Source organism: Tiliqua scincoides, chromosome 2 (genome assembly GCF_035046505.1).
Source record: "Tiliqua scincoides isolate rTilSci1 chromosome 2, rTilSci1.hap2, whole genome shotgun sequence".
In the NCBI taxonomy this organism is placed as follows: domain Eukaryota; kingdom Metazoa; phylum Chordata; class Lepidosauria; order Squamata; family Scincidae; genus Tiliqua; species Tiliqua scincoides.
In genome coordinates, this window is record NC_089822.1 from 169,255,777 (window position 1) to 169,283,162 (window position 27,386).

At 41.5% G+C, this 27,386-nt stretch overlaps 1 protein-coding gene across 5 annotated transcripts; it reads right to left on the reverse strand.

The window, feature by feature from the left end:
- Positions 1–215: 215 nt before the first annotated feature.
- On the reverse strand, positions 216–27,386 carry PWWP2A (PWWP domain containing 2A). Of its 5 annotated transcripts, none has more exons than XR_010793678.1 (4): positions 26,635–27,385; positions 12,135–13,099; positions 2,131–2,197; positions 224–301 (listed from the first exon to the last, which is right to left on the reverse strand). XR_010793678.1 is itself a non-coding variant. In XM_066613621.1 (3 exons), exons 1-3 carry the CDS (start codon positions 27,297–27,299, stop codon positions 288–290), a joined length of 1,644 nt encoding a protein of 547 aa, XP_066469718.1. In that variant the 5' UTR covers positions 27,300–27,385; the 3' UTR covers positions 216–287. The 5 variants fall into 5 exon arrangements, 3 of the variants coding, with proteins under 3 accessions (XP_066469718.1, XP_066469716.1, XP_066469717.1); XR_010793677.1 differs by having other exon boundaries at positions 11,411–13,099; XM_066613621.1 differs by lacking the exon at positions 2,131–2,197 and having other exon boundaries at positions 216–301.

Consider the following 27,386-nt stretch of genomic DNA (forward strand, 5'->3'; position numbering starts at 1 on the left):
TTCCTTGCACGTTCATTTTGAACAGGCTCCTTGGCTCATGCCGTATTTATTGCAAAAACAGTTTATAAAATTTTTGAACACTTTCCAAATTCCAAAGAAAATTTACAATAAGTACAGGTGTCCTGGAAAAGGGGTGGGGTTCCTTTCTTTTAGAAAAAAACACGTTCTCTCCCAGTATACACCATGATGTAAATTTCAGAGGAAAATGACATTTCAGAGGTATGTCAGTCCTGGTTAGCCGATCCTCTTCATGCAGTGTAGGGAGGTCCCATAAAAACAGCAGATGACTAATGTCTCTGAGCTGGAGAGGAGAAGGGGGAGGGGGAAAAGGTAAGAGTTAGACTTTCACTGCTATTTTCTCATTTTTATACCATCTTGGAGAACTTCAGCACATTAGTACTTTCAGCAAGCACAAACATTTTCTGGAAGTAGTAGAGGTATTTAAACGCATACAAAGAAACAAGTAACTAATACACATACACAGACCTCAGTGGTACAGTATTTCTATACTGAAAACATTTCCATGTTGTGATCCTTCTAGTATTCTATAGGATGCAATCTTATCAGTATTACTTCTATATTGCAGATGTGGGGATTGAGGCCAAGGAAAAAAATGGATTGCCTAAGGTCACCTAGTGAGCTCATGGCAGACTTCCCAATTCATAACTCACAGCCCAATTCTACCCACACTTCCTGGGAGTAAGCCCCATTGACTCAAATGGGACTGACTTCTGAGTAGACATGCATAGGATTGGGCTGTCAGTCTCCAAACCTGTATGCTACACCAGCTCCTATGTCTAATGCTCACTACTGCCTCTAGCTGCAACTATGCCATTATGACATGCTGGTTACAGCCCAACAGACAGTTATGCAAGCCTGAATGAGTTCATCAGGATTTAGTATGTATACCTGTGCGCTGAGGTGTGCTGCTAATTTTGACAAACTATTCAGTTATCCAAATTGACATCTAATAGTGCTAACTGGATTCAGAAGTCCTGGTCTTTTATCCTGCCTAGTGTTTCAACTTATAACAAAATTAAAAAACATAATAAAGATGAAGTCATGGGAAGCTTTCACATATATGAATGTATGAATGAGAAAATGAATGAAATGTCCTTCAGTCCAATTCCCTGCCAAAAAGGCCAGGATCCACAGATTAACCTAAGCAAGTTAGACTGCAATTTGAGCAAATGGCTACAGAAGTCTCAAGCAAGAGATCCAAAGGGGAAATGTGCAAGTCAATGAAATGTATAAATAGTACTTTCAAAAGCCCCCTCTTGCTATTCCCTAACTACTGGAAGGATAAAATTTTTAGTATGAGACAATATAGTACAGTACAGCACAATCATGTTTAATAGGGCCCTATTTTTGCCTGCTGGGGATTCAGACCAACACTCTATCCCCAACTTCAAAGGGGTCCAAAGAAGAGCTCTCAGGGAAAAGCAGCATCACTTAAACACAAGAGGAAAAATCTGCTAGGAAGACATCAACCATAACAGACTTACGCTCTTAATTTAGTGCCAGAATTTCTTCTTGCAGTGCAACCCTGATATTCCTCTGTGATATGATGTCATGCTTTACGGACCACTATAGGGTATGTGCCCCAGCCTAATCACTGATGTGCTGATAAAGCAAGTCTTGGTATAAAGGCATTAGTAATCCTGGAGTAAACAGCAACATCCAGGCCTTGAAGTCATGCAACGTGAAGTAGTAAGATTCCATAACACACTGCACTCCGTGAGCCATAGCTAATGAGCTAAAACAGCACTGGCAGGCCAGGCAGAATTGGCTGCAAACTGAAACAGGTTCACACCATAAGACAGAAACTTCCATGACTCTCATTCCAGGGGAACAACAGGTCTTAGAGAGTAACTCCATATATTAATGGCCAAGACAAGAGCAAAGAAGTGAGGATCCTTTAGCAGCTATACCACTGCATGTGCAGCACAGGGGAGCAGCTATCAGTATTTACTTTGCTCCCCCTTAGCCACAGACCCAGAGAATTCTGTATCTTGAGAGTGTGCTGTGTGATTTCCTGCAGAAAAAGACAACATAGGACCCTGAATGGAGACATGGAAAGAGCTCTGAATTCCATATGGCATCACAAATTCAGACAGAGGTTCTTCATACCTTCTGGGAGCACCACAGCTCAAATGGGCTCAAGAGAAGCAAGTCATGGAAATGAGGAAAACCTAGGCTGCAAACAGAGGGCATTATTACACCAGCCCATATGATGCAAGCAATCCTAAAACAAGCTAGAAATCAGCAAAGTCACCTTCTATCATACTCGATGAAAAATGGTTTCCAGGTTTGGAAAAATGTATCCGACTCCTTTATGCTTTAATGCCCACCTTTCAGTTTCTATGGCTCTAGTATTCTTGAACAGCTATAGCTGGACATCAGTCTGATTCATAGATATCTCATCCGAAGTTTAGTAGTCATGATTAGGTCCCACTGATTTTAACTAGCTAAATTTAGGAATATTATAACACAAGTAGGACATCTGCTGTGTAAAAATAAAGAGTAATTATTTATGCTTCGAATTGTCCTTGGGGAATGCCATTTTTAAACAGGAGTATGAGGATTTCTTGTTCACAGCACCATTTATACAATATAATCAGACAAAACAGAAGTAGTTGGCTCAAAAGTTAACTAGGTACCCTAGCAGTAAATGAAGGAAAAGCCAGCAAGCCAGAATCCATCATCACTCCTCCACCAGCTGTGCTTTCAAAACTGTGTGTATGCAGTGTTGGGCAGAAATGGCTTCAAGTGCTTTACAATAAGCAAGAGTGGAATTGTTTATTTTTCTCACTCTAGATCAGGGGTGCCCAAACCCCGGCCCGGGGGCCACTTGTGGCCCTTGGGGGCTCCCAATCCAGCCCTCAGGGAGCCCCCAGTCTCCAATGAGCCTCTGGCCCTCTGGAGACTTGCTGGAGCCCTTGCTGGCCCGATGCAACTGCTCTCAGCATGAGGACAACTGTTCTACCTCTCTCTTGAGCTGTGTGATGAGGACTCCCTCCACTACTTGCTGTTTCACATCTGTGATGCAGCAGTGGCAGTGAAGGAAAGGCTGGCTTTGCTTTGTGCAAGGTCTTTTATAGGCCTTGAGCTACTGCATGACCTTCATTCATTCATATAAGTTCCATCTCTAATAAATTCATTTATGTAAATTTGTTCAAATTTTAAATGTAAATCAATTCATTTCTTTTCCCGGCCCCCAACACAGTGTCAGAGAGATGATGTGGCCCTCCTGCCAAAATGTTTGGACACCCCTGCTCTAGATTCTCTTGTTCATAGTGGAGTACAATGCCATGAATCCCACCCCCAAACAAATCTGTAATGACAGACCTCAGCAATTTTATAGTTTTTCTTCTTATAGATTTTTTAAAATAGATTTTATAGATTTATTTATAGATTTTTCTTTCTAGGGATGTGCATCACCCCTCCAAGTTACATAATTTATCTGACTTCTCTGAATTTATAAGTTCTCTGTCCCAAAGTTACTATTAGCTATGCAGGGAGGGGGGAGGTACCCATATGAAGTCTCTCCTCTTCCAGCAACACAGCCTCAATCCATGTGCATCCTCCAGCTGCTTTTATCCAAAAAGAAAAACAGAAAGAAAAAGAAAAAACAGGTCTCAGGAAATTCCAGCTGGGGATGCATTTGACTTGAGGCTATGGTGCTGGAGGAGGAGGGATTTTTAATATGGGTAATCTCTTCCCCAGCTAGTAGCAGTTTTCTAGGTAATGTCCTGCTTGGTCCTTATCGACATAATGCAGCAAATGTTGCTGCAACTAAACCTCACTGAAATTTGAATGCACCTGTTTGTTAAGATCTTCAAGAGAGGTAGCTTCATTGAGCAAGAATCAACTAGCATGCAAGCAGGACACAGCCTACTCTGTGACAGCCCAATGGTTGTGGAACTTCCTGTCTTGGACAGTCTAGGAAGTCTTCAGTCTCTCTGTTTTTAGAAAGACACCTCTGGTCTGCCATGCTTTTGGCTTATGAGCTGCTGTTGAGGTATTTTGTTTTTGGAATCTGCTTTAAACTTCTATTTTAAGTCATTTGACTGTAAACAGAAAAATTTACAGTCTTAAATTTACAGTCTTAAAAATTTACAGTCTTAAAAATATGCAGTTTTAGACTTTAACTGCTTTGGGAAAGGCAGAATAAAAACACAAATAAAATGGGATCAATGAGTTGCAATTAAATCCTGCTACACTGCTTCAATGGAATTTAGCTGTGACTTTTGCTTGAATGTGCCCATTATGGCCAGGGTCAAAAGAATTCACAAGTATTTCTGTATGCCTAAGGGAAATTTGGTTTCCTTCTGAATAGTGGCCTCTAACCCCATTCCACATGGTAAATTGCTTTTGAAATTGAAGATACATTTCAAAGCAATCTGTGGTACAAAATGTGGGTAGGGAGAGAATGCATAAGCCCTTGGAGGTAGCTTCTTGTATCCTGGCCATTGTGTTGATCACCACCCATATGGCATTACAAGTGACATTCTACAAGCCTAATCCAGTTTCACTGCAATAACAGATCTTGGCCTTTTGTTAGACTTTGTATAAAGTCTTGAATAAAGACCAAGAAAGGCGGTATATAAATACCTGTTGTTGTTGTTGTTGTTGATCAGAATTGTTCCCTGGCAATAAGAGGCACATAATTTTCTGTGCAATACTACACATGATGGGGGAAAATTAATAAAGGAATTTCTTCTGTTAAAAACAAGGATTCTCATTTTAGCAACATATTAAGGTCACCACAATTTGTAGTTCCAAAATGAGAAAAGGAAGAAACAAATAAATAATTCAAAGTTTTGCAATTCTCATGTTATATTGTTTGATGGACTTGAACCAATTGTATAACACAATAAGCCTTTGCATGGAGGCATTTTTCCACATAAGTTTACGTAGCAGATACCTCCAAAGACATGCAGGTAAAACTAACTTTCCTGCCAACATTTGCCTTGAAAGTGGCCATGAAAATGTGGCCACACTTCCAATTCCTGGGGGCCCTGTTCTCTTTTTAATATACTGCATGTGCAGTTAAAATAAGAATAGGGCTTGGGCCCCATACAGTATATCAAATGGCTTGTTTTAGATTAAAAGTAAAGATTTTAGATAGAGACATTTATTACAATTACACACACCAACACTCGGACCTCTGCTGCACAAGAGACCAACAAATATACAGAAGACCGATTATTCAGTCTTGGGATAGACAGAGCATTGTGGAACCTGAAAACTAAAAACCCCATGCGGGAAAAAGATGTCTCATTTTCATTTGAGTTATACTTTGCAACAAGTGCAATTTAAATAGCTTTCAAAGAAGAGCTGCATACACACTGCTGCATCACAGTAATTATGGTAAATATCTGTAGATCTTATCAGATTATAATGACCTGCTGGCTAGGATTCTGATCATATTTTTCATACTGATCCTATAAATGAATCAACAGACCTCCACATTACGACTGAATCTCAATAGCTACACTTCTTTTTGGAAACAGGAATCCACTTTATTTTTGTCTGATCTCTGTAACCTGCCCACTGCACTTAAAAAGCTATATAAACTAAAATTCCAAATAAAATGGGGAAAGTTTCCAGATGTCTATCAGATAACTATATTGCAATTTGATAAATGCAGGGTCTTGAAAAGCATTGATAAAGTAGTGAGTATGTGTAAGAGTCCGGTTGAGACTGTATACAGTAATTGTGCTGAGGGCACATAAACAGATGAACACTAACAAAACATCTCTTGGTGCATAATATCTCTTTGGAACTTGCTTGCCATACCATGCAAGAGTCCAGAAGTAGTAGATCTAAAAATATTTGTGACTTTCATCTAGGAAAGCGTCTCTCATGATGATGAACACAGGGAGGGGGTGGATATGCAGAGAAACGGTTTGTATACCACATGGACCCGTGAGGGAGATGGTACATAAAGACACCATACAGAATCTCTGACAGCGATGGCCATCCAGCATCAGAGATGGAGCGTGGACTCTTTCCTCTCATAATAGCATTCCCAAGTATTTTCATTTGCACTTCCTTATGAATGAATGTCAAGTATATAAAACGGCATATCATGGGGTTCAATTGGGAGCACAACTGGGCACAACTGCCTCAGCCACTGAGAATCAAGCCTGTATTGCCCAGCTATTTCATCTACATAGTCCTGTCCAGGATTTCTGCTCCATCATGCTAGATTGAGTCAGAATGTTAGATACCAATCTGCATATATTTAAATGACCAAAGGAATGTGCATGGTTCTTGAGCACCAAACTCTACAAGTTTGGAATAGACTTCCAATAATGGTCTTTGGCCAAATGACCTTGGCCTTGCCTCACCTTACCTACTGAGGTACCTACTGAGATAAGGCCTCACCTTATCTACTGAACATTTTTACCATCTCCTACTGAAATTCAAACTTGAATTTTACTTTTCCCCCACTAAAGCTTTTGTGGCATTCCCTTAAATAGCCATGCTAATTCATCAGCCAGTGCAACTAATAACCCATAAACAACTTCCTGCTTCGAGACAAATCCTGCATGTGTTCCATTTTTTTTCAAATCCAGCAATGGCCAATAATTACACAGCCAGATTAGTATCAAGTTATCAGTGAAGTATCAGTCCATTCATCTATTTTTGTCCCTACCATTTGAGGTAACCTCATTACTGACCAATTTCTTACTGCATTGTTGAGTTCTGCTTTCCAGCTGTACAAGAGTATCTTTTGTCTAGTGACTAGCTCACCCACATGGAGATCAGTTAGGGCGCAATGCTAACCAACTTTCCAGCACTGGCATAGTTGTGCCAGTGGGGCATGTGCTGCATCCTGCAGTTGAGAAGGCCTCTTTGACTGCCCCCCAAGGTAAGGCAATGTTTGTTCCCATACCAGAGTTGCATTGCCCTTACCTCGCTGCTGGAAAATTGGTTAGGATTGCGCCCTAAGCATTTCTTTTTGCAGCACATGGCTCTCCAAGCTAATAAGGGAGTAGCAGTGGTTTTTCACTTCTTTAGGATAATGACACGCTTCTTCTCAGAAGCTGCCTTTATCTCTCAAATACATGTACTTGATCTTTCTTAAGTATACGTTTGGCCTGCTACCACGTTGGAAGAAGACTGGGCTACAGAGCAGGTTACATAACTCAAAAGCTATTCTTCAAACTTGCTAGTCAATCCTTGTATGGGCAAATTACTATGGGTTGATTCCAGGGAACCATGTACACACATTCAGTGAGTTTATAGTATATTATTTTGATCCACCAAGATTTGTTCTGGATTTTTGTATCAGGAGCACTACACAATGATCATGTAAGTAGTGCAATTTAGCTATACACTGCATCACTATTATGTTAGCTCTCAACAATGCAAAGATGTATCACATAGCCTTCCTAAAAAAAAGGACTCCAGTGTTTAATTGCAGCATCATTTTGATCAGCTTAAAAAAATTCCTCCACTTAACCAGATAGCAACTTTTAAAAGTTGCTCTATTAGCTTCAGTGCAAGTACTCATAAAACTGCAGATGGTGAGCATCATCGGATAAGATGCATTCCTTCCAGTGTGAGACGGGGGAAATGACTCTCCTAAGATGCTACAAGGGAGCCATTTCTTAAGTAGTTCTTTCTGATGCAATTTCAAATCCGCTAACTCATGCTATTTACAAAAGTCTTGATCTGGTTATAGCCCTACTTAAAACTACAGTTGTAACTTGTACCTCTACAATCCAACCCAGGTCTGTGCATTTTAATGCCCTCTGAAAACAGATGCAAGCACACTAAAGCAATCAGATTCTTGCAATTATAGAACATGGAATAGACTGGGAGAGTGATGCAACAAGCTGCAAGAGCTCCATTACTACTCTGAAGTTGTTTTCCTTCTGGTAACATAGCATATTTTCTACCACTTATTTCATTATGTTAATACGCTGTATCTCTTTCCATTTAGTTAACCCATTTCTGCACAGCCCACAGGTGTACACATTTTATCCCTGTTGCAACATTGGGCAGAAATAGCTTAAAGGTAACTGTGGCTTAGATTCTTCTACAAATGTAAAAGGATAGATTTAGTGGTCCTTCCATGACAAAAAACAGCCCAATGAAATGAAGTAAGCCAACCTGCTTGAAATGCTTTACCCAAGATAATACAGAAATCAAAGATTTGCACAGAAATTGCAATGCTTGATTTCAGAATATTCAAATGTGTATTTTATTCAAATCATCCGGATAAGCAAAAGTGCTTTCTGCTTACACAGCAGGATCTTTGAATCCAACCCAAAGTTTGTTTTGAAGTAATTTGGTGACTCTTTTCAAACAGCCACTTCCACCTGAGTTTGAAAAAAATATCCACGTGGGTCCACAAAGCCAATTCAATACCTCACAGCAAACATAATTTGTTGTATGGGCAACATCCTGTGCTTTAGAAAAATCAACTCACAGGTCAGTGAAGGCAACTGACTCCACAGTGCAACAGAGAATATAAAAGACATCACCAGTAATGTCAAGATGTCACCAAAGAACTCCACACTTCAAACCACCAATGAAAAATAGCCACTCTTCAGAAGGCCACTAAATCATTTTGTGGAGGAAAAATGAATCTTGTTTTAAATTTGAGCAATTTTTGCTTGGCACTAGTATGTCATGTGAGACTTGTCAGATTGCAATCTAAGGGCTGGCAATATTTTTACTACATTTATATCCTGTCTCTTTCATCTTTGTGCTCGAGGTGGCATGCATGGGGTTCCAAGGCAGTCACAGGTACAGTACTGACCAGATTTGGATCTGCTTGGCTTCAGCAAAGGGACTTCATCTTACCCTTGAACCATGCACTGGGACCCAGTATTTACTATGCTATAGAGCAGTGGTTCTCCAACTCACCAGGAGTCTGAGAACCACTGATAAGTGTTTGCAGGGGCTGAGACTGGCATGGGGTTGCCCCAATAGCATCATAGTGAGCAGTCCTCTCAGCAGTGTGGAGCGTGATTTGCAATCAGAGCCCACTTCTGGTTTCAGAAACTCTGTGCTCTGGAGCTCTGACTATAAACTGGAAGTGGGCTCCGATTGTAGATTTGTTTGAGCACCACTGCTACAGAGAACATTACTTTAAAGAGGCAGCCACTTTACAACCCCAGTTTGGAAGGCTGCATCTAATAAAAAAGGTAAAATAACCCACAACTTAGGCCTTTGATCATGTGCTCCTTCTCATGCACTATGAGATTAGCAGAGAGCTCCATGTATGTTCCCCAATTTCATAATGTGTACAGTGGCCCTGACTAGTATTTCATTTTCAAAATGTGATAATACTACTAGCTACATTTTGCATTTTAAAAAAATTCTGAGCACAGCCTGCCTTTTAAAAAAGGTAAAAAAATCATAATTACATTTTGTTCATTTAGTTGAATACTGTATTTGTTTCTGTTTGCAGGAAAGAATACACAGTACAGGAGCGAAACAGATTGCATGCTGTTAAGGAATTAATTTTGTGTGTTTTCCAATTTCAAAAAGCATTGACTATATACAAGCTTCTTTATCAATTGATTTATGGCCACCTATAGCATTATCACAAAGCTCTTCAGGAAAGCTGACAAAAGTTCAAACAGATTTCAAACTATATATGCTGCATTGAAGTAACCAGATTAGAACTTAATATTTTGGGATGAAATTTGAGTAAAATTTCAGTATTAAAAGAACATACCTTAGCATCAAACTGTCACAAGAATCTGATCATTAACTCTTTAGAATGTCTAAATCTTGAATTTGCTTTAGAATTCACTCCCTCCCTTTTTTAGAGTGCCTACTCATGTAAAATAGCTATGTAGATTTCTTGGGAATGGAAGCAGGCACTTTCCACAACAGTGCAAAGCCAGAACAAGTACAAACTAGCCAAATCCATCAGACAGTGTTGTGTCTATAAACAAGCAAATCAACTGCATACAAATGCCCAGCACAGAGCATGAGACATGCAGAAGATCTAACAGTACGTGGACTTTGGGATTAAGTAATATTGAATGATGGAAAAAGTTATCCCACTGAAAAGGTACTACTGTACTTTCTTTGTAGAACATTTGACAATGATTTATTCAGGGGAAACAAATTGCTGAAAATTTATCAAAAATTAGAACCTTATTTATGTTTCTGTATACCAATGATATATATGCTGTTAGTGAAGCTAATTTAAAAGAGTGCTGAGCAAGGAAGAATTATTTCAGTTTTAAAATGTCTCCTAAATAGTGTGAACAGAACAGCCTTGTTTCCTGATTTCTTTCAAAGCTTTTTGAGAAACACACACAAATAATTAAGATTTAGTCAATTTTATTTACAGATTTTTGTACAATTCAGAGCATTACACAATTACATTTTCCATATTTTCTGACCTGCAAACAGATACCTTAAATGGAAATATTTAAAAAAAATATGCAGTTCGGTACATCCAAATGCAACAATTACACATCTGACAGTTCACAAAGTGTAATTTACTAGGACGTATCCTAAGAATTTAAGAACAAGTAGTCAGGAAAAAAATCTGACCAATTATTTATACAACACAAAATCCCTCAAGCTAAACTTGCTCTGGACAATTGCCCTAGGAGCCCCCCTCCCCCTCCCTTGATAGGAAGTAATGATTCACACCTATGCAGCATTAACAGCCCTTGATCCCAAACACTGGGGGACTTTCCAGACCTGCCTGTGACCCACTGGCTTCCTCTTGCTGAAACCTGAAGTTCACACTTATATTCTTGGGTGCATAGTACAGACTGTATGTTTTGAAAAAGTCGACCCACCAAGATCCATTTAAATGATTCAACATTTACTTCAGCCTGAATTAGCTCTGAAAAGATTTGAAGTGGCTGGCATGAATGAACGTGTTTAAGCATAGGCTGAACTCGTTGAGCCCACTCACCATTAGTTTGGGGTAAAAACACTGAAATGAAGTTAAAAGGCTTGGACAGGGCCTAGGATTCTGCATTCAAGGTGGACCATTCAGGTCATGCCTATAACTTCCATTTCTTGCGTTTACCACCCCCCCTCCCTTCCCCTCCCCCCTTTTCAACACACTGACATGGTATATATAGTGGGTAGAAACTAGTAAAAATTCCCTGCAAATAAACTGCTTTTCAGCTGAGGTTATGGCTCCTGTGCATGGGGTGGACAGAGGAATTTTAACTTTTACAAAAAATTTTTTAAGAGTACTCTTGAAAAATACTGAGATCTCACTTTAGGTTAATTTGATTGCATGTACAATTTGTTAACTATAACTTTCAGTCAAGACACTGCTACAAATGGAAATTTCAGTATAAAAAAAGCAGCCAACTGAGTGCAATTTTTGTTTTTAATTGGCCAAGTCCTTCATGGTATTTAACTAGGCTATACATTTCATGGAACCTCCACATTTCTTGCCTACCTTACTTTTCATGTTCATGTTTCAAACTGAGTCAGCAGGGCTCGAACTTCAGGAGTTAGCTGCTTAGCAGCTTTGGCTGCTTCTGTAATGGCCTTGCGGTAAAGACCTTTTCTCTTCTTATTAAATCGCGACTGAAAGTTTTCTAAAAAGGGGGAGAGCTGTGAAAGAGCAAGGAAAGATGTTGTTGGGGACCCAAACCATGAAATACGAGCTTCCTGTCGGACTAAAAGGCCATTATCTTTCCGACTCACAGTAATAGTAAGAATACGGGCTGGCCACCATGGGAAGCCATATATCTTGGCCCAAACAATGTCTCCTACACATATGGTCCTGCCATCTGGTGTGACACACTTAGAGACATTTTTTGAAAAGACTTTCAAGGAATTACTGAGCTTTTTCTCTTCCTTTGAAGAGGAGGAGGAAGAGGAAGAAGAAGGTGCATGCATGGTGCCTGGAGGAAAATCAAAGCTTTCAGTAGAACTACACTCAGAGTTGGTGGACTTCAAGTCATCTGTGCTATCACTACTACACACTGATGCACTGGAAGAGTCAGATTTCTTTTTAAGGGTCATGTAAACCGTTATATTGCTTTTGCTGCCTCTCTTGCCCAGTGTCTGCTGTTCATCCTGATCAACAGGTACATGCACTTCATTTGTGTCCTGAACCTCACCGCTAGCCTCTTCAGGGCCTTCTGAGGAGCTCTGATTTTCTGAAGGGGCCTCACCTGCTGAGCGGGTAGAGGAGCAACGAGACTGGGGCTTAGCTGCCATCTTGCCACTCCGCAATTTCTCAAGCCCTGTCTTGAGAGAAGAGTCGTTTTCTTCATTTCGGTATCTTTGTGGCTTTAGACGCAATCGCGGGGGCAGAGAACCTGAGCTGGTGTTCTGAAGACGCCGTGTGAAGTGGACCTTTGAATGTGCATTTTTGGAAGTTGAGGTTGCACTCTGTTTCTTCTGTGCCTTCTCTTTGGCTATTTTCAAAACTTCCCGAGCTTTTGCATGATCCATGTTTTTGCTCTGGAGAACCTTTTTAGTATTTAACTGTGTCTTTGACGTATTTGCTTGAGTGGGAACTTTGACTACTCTGCTTCTGCTGTGGGCAATATTTGTAACTTTGACCACGGAATTCCTTTTCTGGCTTTCATTTTGGCTTTTACCATCAACTTTATGATCAGTTTTAATTTTTTTATTCACAGTAGTTACACTCTCATTTCTTCGTTTTCTAGTGTCCTCATACTTTGAGGAATCACTTGCATTGCTGCCCTTTCTAATTTCTTTTTTTTCTGCAACGATACTGTTCTTACATTTGTCACACAAGACCTGTCTGGGCCGTAGTTTGATAGCATTCATAATAGAAGTGGGTTCCTCCCTGTACATTTTCCGCTTGGGCCGTTTAATTTTCCGAGGCGGAGGCTGAGGTATTGACTGGTTATATGTGTCCCTGATAAACAAAGGAGGAGGATATGGTGCTCCCTCATGGAAAAGGGGAGGTGGTTTGGAAGTCCATAGGGTTTTAGCCAGACTAGGTTCTGATGGCTGGATGGGAGAAGAGTCCGTGACTACACCATTTGCTTCACACTTCACCTGTGTCTCATCCTGGAATGATTTACTTTGGAGCTGCATTGCTTCAGGTTTATCCTTATATTCCCTTTTGGGAAATATGGTCACAGGAATTCCATGGGGTCCAAACCTTAAAGAGACATACACAGAATTAATGACATGTACTTAACTCACCTTTAAGCCCATATGAGGACATTTATGGATAATCTAATTAGCTAACATTTCATAGTCTCTGAACGGGAAATTGTTGTTTTACAACACACCATCACCACCCAAAATAAATGTCCTATCTATCTTGACCAAAACATCATTAAAAAGTTATCAAGGGCTAATAAGATTGTGTGTTAATGGCAAAAGTAACACTAGGTTCAATTCCCCTCCATTTCACTGCTTGGTCACATTCGGCATCTTCTCTACCAGTTACTAAAATCAAGCAAGACATTAGAACAGAGCAATAATTTTCAAACGTTCTACTTTAAGGGCAGTCTTCACACACTAACTTGGAATTTAGCTATGGAATCCCCCAGAAGCTTCTGAGGAAACACTTCAGTGATATGGACACTGGTCAGGCGTATTAAGCCTAGTGTTAGTTGGAGGAGGACACTTCAGAACAGTTGTGGTGAGAAAGCTGCTTGAGAAAAACTTGGATACCATGACTGACTTTCTCACTGAGGAACTCCTAAGCTTCTCTGAAAAACCTTTCTAAATTACTGCTCTACGGAAGACAAGCATACAAAATGGCTCTGGCTATTAACGAAGATCTGCCAAGATTCCCCCACCCACAATCACTACCGGTGACCATAAATATCTACCTGGCAACTACCTGATTATTTCTACTACGATGCTGAACAGCCCTCCCTCCCCCAAGTTCACCAGGCAGTGAATTTAGAAAGGTCTAACTTGACCTAACTAGCACACCCTCTCCAACTCACACCAGAGTCATCTGGAATTTCATCATCATATATGCACAAAGGAGTTGTCAGGCTCTCAATTCCTGCTAGACTTTTGAAAACTGTTTTCTATACTCCAACTGATCATACAATCAAGGTTCTGTACAACTGAGTCATCATTAAAACAAAAGAACTATCAAATTCAAAGAGAAAATTCCAATCTAGCGCACAGGACCACATCCAATAGCAAGCAGTTGTTAGTGTTGAATGCAATCTATGCATTCTCAATGAACAGAAGAGTTTTTTAAATTCTGTTAACAGTTTGATCTTCAGACTGGAAATTAGCTCTCTGGTAGAAGTATTTCTTTTGTAATGCAAGCTCTTTTGTGAAGTTTTTAGTCAAAAAGGTAGATTTCATCATCATATGTTAGTACAAGTAGTTAGTACTACAAGAGAAAAGCTTAACTTGCAAACATGACATATGGTTTATCTGATTGAAAGAACTGAATGAAATTGATAGTATGGATTTGCAAATGTCTGGTGTGCAGTTGGTGTGAAGTTCTGCTATTTCCTAATCAACACTAAAAGCAGCCTGACTGTAGTTGCCTATGCTACATGTTATCCCTCCTATGATGTAGCGGAGAGATTGCCTTACTATCTAATATGGGCAATATCCCATTCAGTAACATGCAGCAACAAGCCCTGCTGATAATCATTTAGTATCACTTGGTGTTAATGGGCAGGACTGTTAAGCTGTCAGGTCACAGGCAGGAAAATTTAAAAATTTATATACAGTACTGTTTTCACTCACTACTGAGATGCTCAAGATGGCTAACAATGTAAGCTAAAATCTCCTTTACAATGCTCAAATTGTCCCATAGCATTTGCACACATCTCCCTGCTGCTCCCCCCCCAAAAAAATACGCATTCAACATCCATAAGCTACTACTATGCTTTTTGCATGCTACTTGGAACACTGCTGTCTACTCTGAAGTTGCCTTTGAAAAGTGGAATCAAGAAACATTGGTCATGAGTACCTGTCCTAAAAACATTCATTTTGGAAATTTTTGCACGTGTGAACAACCTGATCTCACTGCCAATACACCAGTATTCGTGGAATGAGGTCTGCTTTTCCTTGCAGAGCAAGGCATTTTATGTTAGAAGTATGAAGGTAAGTGAGGGATTGCAGAGCTAAATGGAGATTGTCCATCATTAGGTATTCCAAGAGTAACATCCCACATAATGCTTGCACCATGAGGAACTCTCCATGAACAGAAGGAAGGAATTCTCTCTTCTTCTACACTGTGTCCTTATGCAAGGACCGCTTATGGAAGAACACTCCTCTCCCATTTGCAGTTCCCAGTGATGGAATTGCTAGTTGGGGTGCTAACAACTCTGCTGGGACTTCTCTGATGAAGTCCCACATGAGGAACAATACAACAATTCATTTAACAATTCATTGCAAGATGGTGAAAGGTTTATTATGATAGAAGTTTTGACTCTACACCCTTATACAGTCAATCTAAAGGACCAAAAGAGGCTTATGATCAAAGAGGACTTAGGGCCCAATCCTAAACAGTGCTGTAAAGCACATTTGTGAGCCCTTAGCTCTGGTGGAACACCAGTGCTCCGCTGCTGTGGTCACCCAAACTGCCAGGTGGCGGAGACGTAGGTGGGGGTGTGGGGGGCAGGAAGGAGGCGTTCTGGAACAGGGGGAAGGCAGGAAGGAGGCTTGCCAGGACCAATGGAGCTCTGTCAGATCCTGAGCTGCCGTGTCAGGCTGCATGGCCTAACATGGATGCTCTTGATTCTATGGCAGCCCAAGGGCTGCTACAGAATTGAGTAGCCCCATTGCAGGGCTACTTCCCTTACCCAGGGGAAAGGGATGAGAGCCCCCTTCCCTTGAGGAGCCATGGCAGCAACCCTGTTGCATACTGGAAGCCTCAGCAGCCGTTTTGGCGACACAGCAGTTCCAGCACAACGGGGAGCTCAGGATTGGGCTGCCCTTGTGATCTTAATACTTTTCAAAAAATCCTCAGAGTTTCAGGTTACATGCAATTGCATATGGCTTCCAGGGGTGTTCCATCTTGCTACTAGAAAGACTGCCCTTACAAATAAAATCATATACTACCCACAAACTACTGAGAAATAGTAGTAATGGTACTACCACCTTAATTCTTTAGTGACTTTTGGTTGCTTCCAGAGGACTGTGGAGGCCTCACACCAGAGAAGGAGATTGGTCATGACGCCCCCCTCCACAGAACAGGTGGGATGTGGCAAGATGGGGAGTTTGAGAACCCTTGGTATAACCCATTTCCTATGGGCTCTATTCTTCAGTCAAAAGCAAGTACTTGAGTCCTCTGAATGGATAATATATTTAATCCTACTAAAGTATTTTTAGTAGGATTTATGCACTGTCTTCTATAATGAGCAAAGCTTTAGCCAGCACTTAAATAGATTCTATAAAGCTCTCACTAAAATTTTGGAATACATAGCATTCACAATGACTTGAACTCAGGTGTTCAAGAACTCAGAAGAATGGAAAGGAGGGAATTTGCAATACTAGCAGATTCTTCACATCACCTGCAGTTCCACACACATCATATCCCACACACATATCCCATCCTGGCCTTCAGGATGGGGCTTTTCAAAAGTCATGGCAGGTATAGTGGGGGGAGGAAACTGGAAAACCCTGTTTGGCAAGCAATTTGCTAAATCTGTAGCCCTTAATATTCAATTCAATGTTTTTTTCTTCAACTTATTTCAGGTTACTAGCAACCTAGAAGTTTGAAACAATTACAGGTATAACCCAAGCATCCATGGATTTTTTTACCTGCTGGTTTAGCAGGGTGAAAGGGCCCTTTAATTTAAAGGACAAAAGTTGTTTAACAATAGCCTCATTTCAAGAGGGGGCAGCTGGCTGACAATCCATCAATCATTCTCTCTCCAGGCACTTAGAAGGCTTTACTGCAAGGCAAGTGACTCCTTCCTTCCCCCCAGAGTGAAAGAAAGATAATCACTTTCTTAATAATCTCCTCCCTTTCCCCCCAGAGTGAAAGAAAGATAATCACTTTGCATTTCTTCCCAGCTCTGCACTCTGGGTGAAGGGAGGGTTGCTGGCTTGGGAGTGAAGCCTTTCTAAGCACCTGGAGACTGATTGATGGACTCTCTGCCTAATGATCCTGTCTTACATCACAAAGGTCAGCAAGGCTGTTTTTAGACCACCTAGCAAAGGGACATTGTTTTTAAAAAAGATTTGCTTTAATGCGATTTTTGCCATCCACAGAGTTCTGGGAATGGAACCCTCAGGAATAAGGAGATTCAACCAGTTTTGGATACACCTCACACAGAGGGCTATGAAACTCATTTTTGGTGGCCCCAACTACTCTAGATTGCTATAATCCTGGGAATTTCAGAAAAGTTGTATACAAAAACAGTTTAGTCTTTTTCCAGTTATGGTACTTTATCGTAAAGTTTTGATACCCTGCTTTAGACTTCTGTAGCATAGTAGGGCCGATAAAAAAACTTTCAACATACACTAACTACATTTTAACCCCAAGCTCCTAGTGATTTTGCCATTTCTTTGGTAGAACCAAACACTGTGGGTAACACCCCAATTTAATGCTTCCACTGACAGGTGCTTCTTGTTCACACAGGTAACTACCGACAGCATAAACTCTAGTTGGGATGCTATCCTGAGATAACTGTAAATATTTGGGCTAAATTATGACAAGGAGGGAAATCAAGTATATTGTAGAGTCAGATGAGGTATGTGTAAAACTGGTCTTTGTGCTCTGCACACAACAATATTCCATAAACCTACAAAGCCACTGTCTGGGAAGACTGGGTTACAATTATCCAGGACTGGAGTGGTTTTTGCCACCACTACCCCCAAATACAGCTCTTGATGCATTTCAAAGGAATGAATAGCAACCACTCATTTATACAAAAGAGAAACTAAAGAAGTGCATCCAAAGATCATCATAGGATGGTCACATTTGCCCCTAATGAACCCAAGTTATGAATATGCAGAGCACACTTCTTCCACCTAAACTGTCTACAAGTTATAGCCCATTTACTTTCACCACAAACATTGCTGCAGCAATGAAGGGGTTCAAAACATGGCTCCCTCCCAAACTGACAGCCTAAGCATTAAGCGATCAAGAGTAGAAGTTCAGTTTGCCATATTAAATATGCCTGCTTTTAAATCACCATTCTACAGAGTACTGGAAGGATAACCATGTAGAAATCCAACAGGAGAGTGCCAAGGCACCGTAAAGACTGAAATGTATTACAGCATAAGACCAAAGTCCACAGGAGCTTACTTCTCAATACACTTGTTAGTTTTCAAGAAACTACAAGACCCTTTGTAGTTGTTTCCACAAAACAGTACTGAAGATGATTAAGTGGCTGAATACACTTCTATGGCAAGGGTAGAAATACGTCAAATAGTGATGTGGGAAGAAATCTCCCATGATTTGGTACCTTCCTCTTCCCTGCCATGAGAGCTCTTTCCTACTTTCCAAAATAGTCTTGACAGCAATTCTCAGGCTCTGTCATGGCTGTTGAGAGCAATGAGACTAATGTATTAAGGAAAGCATCTTTGTACTTCCCTCCAACAACCGGCCTGAAGAACCAGCTACCCTCCTTAAGAACCATCTTAGCAACCTCCCTCTTCCTTCAGGTTTTTGTGCAGCATGTCATTTGAGTTTCACCAGTACTGCCAAACTGACCAGTTTCTTTGCCAGTATATTTCTGAAGCATCATTCAGCCAGAGTTTGTATTTCATAAAATGTTTCTAACCAGCTAAGTAAGAATACTCAAGAGGAAGACACAAGTCTGCATCACATGTACTTTCTTTCAACCACAGAATGTTTATTAAAGATATGCTGAAGTAAATCTACCTGCATTTTACAAGACAGCTTGGCATTACTGCAAAGAGAATTCCATGCTCAGAAAATGCACCAAAACAGTGTATATGACAAGCTTTTGGTCATAGTACAAATGACTGATTTGGCTCTTCCTTAGCCTGGGATAAGTTCTGAGATAAAACAAGCACAGTAATCAAACATTCATATCAAATTCAACTTACTTATAGATGCTTATTATTTTGAATAGCACAATCAGCTTGCAGTCAATTAGTGAAGCTATCTGGTCACTAAAGGGGGGAAAGGTCATTTTCCCCCCTGAACTTTCAAAATGGTAAACTTGAGTACTAAATATATGTGTAACAGGCAACATAGAAGTGGGACAATCAAAGTGATCAAAGGGCTATAGTGCCTTCCCACAAAGAAGGTTTAAAGATAGGACAGACGTTTGTATAGTTATAAAGGGTTTTGAAACAATGAAGAAAATTTGTTCCATAACTCTAGAATTTGGGATTACCCAAACTGAGATTGAGGATTTGCACAAAAATGTTTCACAGAATGCACAATCATTTTATGAATTCATTGAACAAGATGTGGCAATTAGCTTAGAAGCTTTAAAAATATCAGACAAATTACAGGGAAATAGAAAGCAAACTTCAGTATGCCCCTGAATGGCAGAGCAGGGGAGAAGAGAGAATGGAGAAGTCTTCAGGCTTATGGGTTTCCAGAAAGCATCTGCCTGGCCACCATAGGAAATAGGAAGCTGAATTGGAAGACCCTTCATTGGATCTAGAAGCTAATTACTATATTCTTCTTATTTCCTAGACAATTCACTTTTGGTCTCAAGATCTCTAGCACCACCCTATTTAGCTGCACTGAAATTATCAATTTTTTTACCCCATCTCATTTGTACGTTTTTCTGGCTAAAGCCATGACACTGATGGACACTGTGTGGACTTTAGCTAATCTTGTATGCAAAATCAGTGTGTCTTGATCAAACATCCATTGCCATGACAAAATACATGGCAAGCAAGCTGCCAAATGTAGTATTTCTTAAAAGTCCTATCAGCAGATAGGTGAAATTCCGTAAAAAGCTGAAATGGGTAGAAATTACAATACAACCTCAAGCCCAAAATTTCTTCAATTACTGCATGTATTACTGCATGTTAGCAAATTTTGACTTGACAGAATAGCTCAGGGTGGTCAAACTGTGGCTCCTTGACATATAATGTGCAGCTCTCAAAATATGTTGGCCAAGTTCCTTTTTGCATCACAAAGGTAAAGAAGACATTTTCAAGCTTTATATTTACTGGGTACAAACTGAGAGTCCATTGGACTAAAACGCAAGTTCTATTAAAAATGTTCATGGAAAGCAAATATATTTAAAAATTTAAATGCATCTTAAATACTGAGGCTCTCAAACATCTGAAATTTATGTATGTGGCTCTTACATTAGGCAAGTTTGGCCACCCTGAAATGGGTCCTCCAGAGCTATTGAAAGGAACCTTGTACTGTAAAATTCTTGTTGGAAACTCCTACTTTTCCACTTCCCTTCACATGGGAGAAATATTGTTTCTGCACCTCCATGTCATACAAAAGCAAATGCACAGTTCTTGTGATATGCCTCACTTATTCCTATGGTTTACTGTAGTGGTTCTCCAACCTTTTAATACTGAGATCCACTTTTTAGACAGACCATCTGTCAGGACCTGCAAGAAGTAATGTCCTTAATCTAGAAGTGATATCATGGTCGGAAGTGACATCATCAAGCAGGATAATTTTTAACAACCCCATATGAAAAAATCAAATTAAATAAATTACAGTTTATTAAGTTTACAAGTTTAAAAATGCATTTAAGATAAAGACCCCCCTCTGAACCCTTCCAAGCAATTGCTGATCTGTTTAAAAAAATTCCCCAAACATTCCAATTCTATCCACACTTACCCTGGAGTAAGTCCCATTGACAATCATTGTTAAAAGCATATATATATTTGCCTGTTAAAAGTACAATCTGTAACATTTCCCCCAAATTCAGTCACATACCACAGTAGCATCAAGCCTATTAAAAATAAAATGCACATTGAAATGAATGATGACCCACCTAGATGGTTCCAACTCAGTTTGATTAGTTAGGCCAGTGTTTCTCAAACTGTGCATTTTCATATATGAGGTGGTAGCAGTAATACCCGACATGGAATCACTAGCTTTACAGCACAATTGTATGCATGTCAGAAATAAGTCCCATTATAGTTAATGAGGCTTACTCTCAGGAAAGTGGGTACAGAACTGCAGCCTAAGACAAGCCCAGGAAACACATTTTTGGCCCAACTTTCAAACTTCTGAAACCACAGGACTAAGCTTGACCATTAGTAACTACCACATAACACTTCACCAAGGTCACTGAGAAAAAGGAGGCAGCACCTCAAGCTATAACAGAAATAATTAAGCTAATATGATGGGAATTACTAGAGCAACTTTAGAGCAACTGAGCAAGCCTTTCAGCAAGCTGGAGTTACCCTTTGAGATTTTAAAAAGGAGCATATACTAGTAATGATTACTATATGGGAAATATTACTATTGCCAGCAGTCAAACTAAATACCCTTTGAAGCACCTTCCAACTTTATTACACAGTTCTACAAGTTGACCTGACAGAATTTTTACTGGCAAAATACTTTCTTTTGCCAAATCTGGTCTGATTTATTGATTTTTAAAGAATTTTTTCTTTATCCCCCCCATTCATGCAAAAAAACCCATTAAATATCATTAGCTATCTGTCATGATTATCAACCTCAGTATTTTATTAGTACTAGAAAGCAGGTGCTTTAAGAGACACAATGCAGTGGAGAACATTTTATCTCCTTAACAGTACCATAAGCTTGCAAGGGGTTGTCAATCTTTTCTTTAAAGGGGCTGGACATTTGGCAGCAATATCATCATGACACTGCTGAGCTTCCGGTTTGTTGAGAACCTGAAAGTGGCCTATGCAGACCTTGGCTTGGGATGCTTTGCCTCCCACCCAGCTTGCCATGTTCTGGACGAGGAATGGTGGAGCCACCAGCTTGGGCTCCCCATCACATTCCCAGCAGTGACTTGGACTGGAGGCAACCCTCTAAGCCAAGTTCGGTATGGGCCAGACTTCAGCTGGCAGGCTGGATTCATTCCACAGGCTGCAGGTTGCCAACTCCTGTTGTAAGTCATTGTTGCAGTTGCTGCCCTATATGATCCTATCTGTTGCCCTGATGAAGCCTTCTGCTCAAAGCCTAAAGTGATTGGTAGACAGAAGCACATGAAAAGGTGAGAAAGACAGGGAAGCTACCAATTGGTGCTGGGCAGCCCCAAGATAACCTCATCAAACCTCTGATTTGATTAATTTTTGAATCCCTTGATTTTTGTAACAGCTCGAAGAGGAACACGTGAAACCATTCCAATGCTGAAGTCTCCTATGGGAGTATCCACAATGGAGTAATCACACAAACATTACTACAGTTTAAAATGTGTAAACTTCAATAGTAGGGTACATAAATGGAAAATCTTTTAATTCACCACTTAGAAAGGACAATATACATAGAGGTAGAGGTGTTTGAAAATTATGTTATTTACCTTACTCAGAAGTAAGCCTATTGTGTTTAGTAAGACTTTGGCTGTAAACCTATCTTACTCACCAGAAACAAACACCTCTACATATAGGCTTTAAAATGTAGTGTTTTCATAAATGTCAAAGAGACAAAATAAGAAAACCTGTCTATATCAATGTCTGGCTAGAGAAATTATGTTTTCCTAAATAACTGTTTTCCTACTGCCTACAATTACAAAATGTAATGTATAGATTATTAAAATTTCAAACAAAGTATGGTACTTGTATGTATCCTGGACATAGACTGGATGTCATTCTCTCCCCCACCCCACTTATCTGCAAAGTAGTGTGGTTTTTTTTCCAATCTGCAGGACAATGACACAACAGATCTATTGTGTATACTATATCTAGGCTCAAATGTAGCCAAAGTTGGAATCAATGAATTAAATTGCAACACCCTTTTAAAGGGAAAGGATCTCTACTCCCTGCAATTTTATTTTCCAAAGAATAGCTTCTCTCAGTGAGATGGAAACATTATTTCTGCATTATTCTCTTTAGAGTGGCAATTTATGGCCAAGAAGGGAAGGCTACTCCAAAGCCATTCATTCTTGACAGCAAGGGTAACAACAGTACCTGCTATCCTGAATCCACTACAAGTGGCTTAATTCACTTCAAGATGAAAAGACAGGTGAAGTTTTCTGCTCTTCATTGAAATATCAAAGAAAATGTGAATTGCAGTGGCTGAAATGTACCAGAAGAGACAGGCTAGCAATACAACATTGTGTGAACTTAAGATTGCATTATATACCATCATGCTCAGTGGACAAAGTTTCTGAGAAATACAACACTGGCTTAATCTCATCTCTTTGCTTTTACAGGCTTGAGTTTGGCTTTTTTCAATTAAGCTAAGAACTCTGATGTTACTTTGTTCTCCAACCCTACAAGAGTCCTTCTGCATAGCTGGACTTCATACCTGTAAAAGAGAAAGTAAGGTAAAACGCTTGACATCCCTAAAGGCCACGAGTAATAATTTTAAAAACCATTTGGTCTTAGAAGATTATCACCTCTGAGTAACTTAGTAATAGTCTTTCTGTTAAAAAAAAAAAAGACCAAGTAACAATCTTTCTATATAAAAGTAAACTTGATAAAGATTAATAATTATAAGCAGTCATAGGGCAAGCTCTGTAAGGCAAGGGCATTTTTTTAAATTCCCAAGAACTACTGGAAATAGAGGGAAAATAATCAAATTCACCACATCTGAGTCATATCCAAAAACTACAGGCTATCAGCCTTCCATATTACTCCATGTATTCCAGTCAGCTTAAAAGCAGACATTGTACAGTAAGCAGACTTCCACCCAAGGGGTAAGCAGCAAGACACTACACTTTACCAAATCATTTACTATTTATCAGAGATCCCTGAAATTGGTATAAGGGGGGTCCTGTATTCATAAACCCCATATCCATGGTTTCCCCTGCACCCTCTGGAGGTGAAGAGAGCTGCATTTCCCTTGTCCTACTTTTAAAGGCATAAAAAAGTCACTTCAGGTTTTATGAAAAAAACAGAAGTGATTTTTTTTTTTTTTGCCTAAAGGGCCATTCTGAGGTCCACACTTGCCATGCTCCCCTTGCCTCTAGTATCTGCAGATTCAGTTAGTCACTGCCAGTGATTGGGAACACCAGGTCAACTCAAGCAGCTTCCTATATACCAGTCTGGCGATTAGCAGTAGAAGTTTTACAAAATCAATCTGACATATTCTAATATTTTACAAGAAACTCTCTAACAGTAACTGTTTACATTTGATTACAGCACTTCAAAGCCATCAAACTACGAGATCTAGAGTTAATTTGTTTTAAAGTACAGGCCAGAGTGCTAGCCTTTGCTTTAAAACATGCAGGCTGCAATCCTATCCACACTTACCTGGGAGTAAACTCCACCAACTATAACAGAACTTACTTTTGAGTAGACGTGCATAGGATTGAGCACAGAGAACACACAGAACTATGACATAAAAGGAGACTCTGGTTCAAAACCCTGCTCAGAAATGAAGCCCATAGGAGAATTCTGAGTTACACTGGGCAATTGCTCTCTTACACAGCAGTGTAAGAGAAATATTCAACATCCCTTCCAATGCCAAGGTCAGCCACACAGATTTCAAGCTACCTGGAAGGACCCATTCTAATAACTAGCTCATGTCCCCTGCCCTAAAATTGGTACAAGGGAAAAGATAGCCAAAACCCCAGTTATCCTAGAAATGGTTCTCAAAAAGACCATCACATCCTAAGCTAGGTGTAGACTGTTGCCAGAGGAAGTCTAAGTGCATTCCTGCATGCACACCCCACTCACACTGGAACTAGATACTCACCCTGTCCATGCACTGTTCACTGACAGTTTATTTAACAAGGGGGCTTCCCCTTGTTGAATAAACTGCCCCCAGGCATTTTCATTCACTATAGCTTCTCCTCTGAGCCTCTTAAAGTTTTGACTGTAAGCCCCAGAGGTCCTGCTCTGTCCACACAGGGCTTAAAGTATGAATATGGCTTATCATAGTGTTTCACAACCAGTGAAAAGGAGGGTAAACAGAAAAGCCTGCTTTGGAGCTCTGCCCACAACCTCCTATAACTGCTTGTTGTGTCACATTCCTGGTCTTGCTGCCAAGAGGCAGGGGTCCAGATGTCCTGTGAGTAGCACCAGACACCACCTCAAGTACCACTGGTGGTACCTGGTAGTACTGGTCGAGAAACACTGATCAGCCATGAGCACCTGAGCCTCTTTCTGATGCTTCACATCTGGCCTCCCAACCCACAAGTAACTGATGATGATGTCATCACCAGTTACTTCTGATGGTACTTTGATAAGTGGACTATGTGAAGTGGTACAGTGCGGGACAAATGTTGAGAAACACTGGCCTATCACATGAATATAGGCCCTTACAGAGGACACCAAATGGTGTGTGGAGGTCCTCTGACCCTACAAGAATGGGGTAAGAATGTATGGCTGGAAAGGTCAAAAGGCAAATGTGTTCACTCTTAGGCCTATGTGACAAACTCTTAAAAGCCCCATTAAAGCCATACTATCATCCTAGGTTGGAATCCCACATCAGAGCACATGGAAGGGATGATTTTTACAGACATGCTGCTTTTCTCTCCAAGCAAGAGAAACTTCTGGCTCTACCACATATTTGTTTACTCAAGCACACAACATGGAACAAACAACATATCATATGTTGTGCATATCAACACAGGGCATGGCTCAAAGACACTCTTACATACAGAAAGTCGCAATGAAGGTGCACATGGTATGTGTAGCAAACCCACTCCCAGGCGGTAAACTAAGGTACAAACCTTTCTGCTTAAGACTGCTTCAAACTGCCTTTTTTCCCTCAAAGAAATTTCTTTGGAGAAAAGTGTGCCTTAGGACATATAAATGGTGGGATGAATATTTTTCATCCTAGGTGCATACACTGGGAAGCCAATATCTATGGCAGCCTTCCAGCATGTAGACCTGTGTGCAAAAAAGACATACCATCATTCATAACATGTGAACATAATGTGATCATTGTCTTTCCAATCTCATCTCAGAAAGGGCACTATGTGAAGCAATTCAGTCACTTAAAAGATCAACAACTTCTAAACAAGTTGGGAATTTATATCTATACAATACTGTCCTGCATTTCCTTTTTAGAAAGGAACAGTACTCTATTTCTGTACAACTGCCAGCAAACTGCTATGGTCCAACTTTTGCTACCAAGAGATGGTGATCCTCTCATTTTTCCTATGATCCTGAAAAATCTAGAGCCAATCCTCTGCCTGTTTACTCAGAAGTAAGTCCTATTATAGTCAATGGAGCTTGACAGGAAAGTGCATAGGACTGCAGCCTTAGAGCCCAATCCTATTCCCATCTACTCAGAAATAAGTCCCATTATAGTCAATAGAGCTTACTCCCAGGGAAGGGCATGGGATCGCAGCCTTAAGCAGTATCCTTCGACTTGGGGAAGAAGCGAGGGGGCGTTTCAAGGAGCGCCCAGAAGGAGCTAATCCTCCTTCCCTTCTTACACGGCCCAGGGAGGGCAGGGCAGGGCAGGGTTGAGCGTAGCGAGAGGCCACGAGGCCACTTGCGACAGGGCAGCACTTTCGACCTCTTGGTGGAGCCAGCAAGCCCAACACCTCGTGGCGCGCCCACCTCCCTCGGCCACCCAGGAACCGACCGGGGCTGCACTTCCAGAGCCCAGCCCGGGGGGGGGGGAGAGAAAGAAGCCCCGGTGGGACGCGATCTGCGGCCGTGGAGGGCTAGGGCCGGGGGGGGGGTCCGTGGGGCGCGGCCAGCGCTCACCTCTTGGAGAGGTCCATGAGGACCCCGGAGAAGAGCTTCTCGCCGAGCCGGAACGACACCACCAGGGCGTCCTCGATGATGTGATCCAGGGTGACCAGCACCTCCGAGCCCGGCAGCAGCAGCGCCTCCGCCTCCTCCTCTCCAGCGGCCACGGGCGGGTCCACAGCCACCGAAACCTCCGCCTGCTTCGTTACGGCGGCGGCGGCCACGGCAACGGCAGCAGCATCCGGCTCCTCCTCCTCCGGCCGGGGCGGCTCCTCCCCGGGCTCCGGCCCCGCGGGGCCCCCAGCTGCAGGCGGCGGCAAGAGCGGCAGGCTGGGCTGCTGCTTCTCCTGCTCCTCCTCCTCCTCCCGGGGCAGCTCGGAGAGCCCCGCAGCGAGTGGGCAGGACTGAGGCGACTCCCCGACGGGGTCCGGGCTGGGCTGGGCCTGCGGCAGGTCTCGCGTCCCCGCCGGGCTCCTGGGTGGCGGCGGCGGCGGCGGCTCCTCGGCCTCCCCGCCCGGAGCGGGCTCGGGCTCTTCCCTGGCGTCGGGCACCGCCGACTCCACGGCGGCCTGAGTGCCGGCCGGGAGCGGGTCTGCGCCGGCCTCGCTGCCCGGAATGGGCTCGGCCTCGCCGGCTCCCCCATCACCCGGCACCGCCGCAGTCGCAGCCACGGCCGCCATTTTCTCTGCTGTTGCTTCCTCCTCCCTCTACCAGCAGCGGGATCGATAGCCACGGCCTTCTTCGCCGCCTGGGAAGGGAGGGGAGCG

Bases quoted from the DNA above. Each gene is read 5' to 3' on its own strand.
- PWWP2A (XM_066613619.1), bottom strand. From the start codon at position 27,299: ATGGCGGCCGTGGCTGCGACTGCGGCGGTGCCGGGTGATGGGGGAGCC. The intron at 13,100-26,634 runs GTGAGCGCTGGC...TGTCTCTTTAAG, and splicing joins CTCATGGACCTCTCCAAGAG to GTTTGGACCCCATGGAATTC.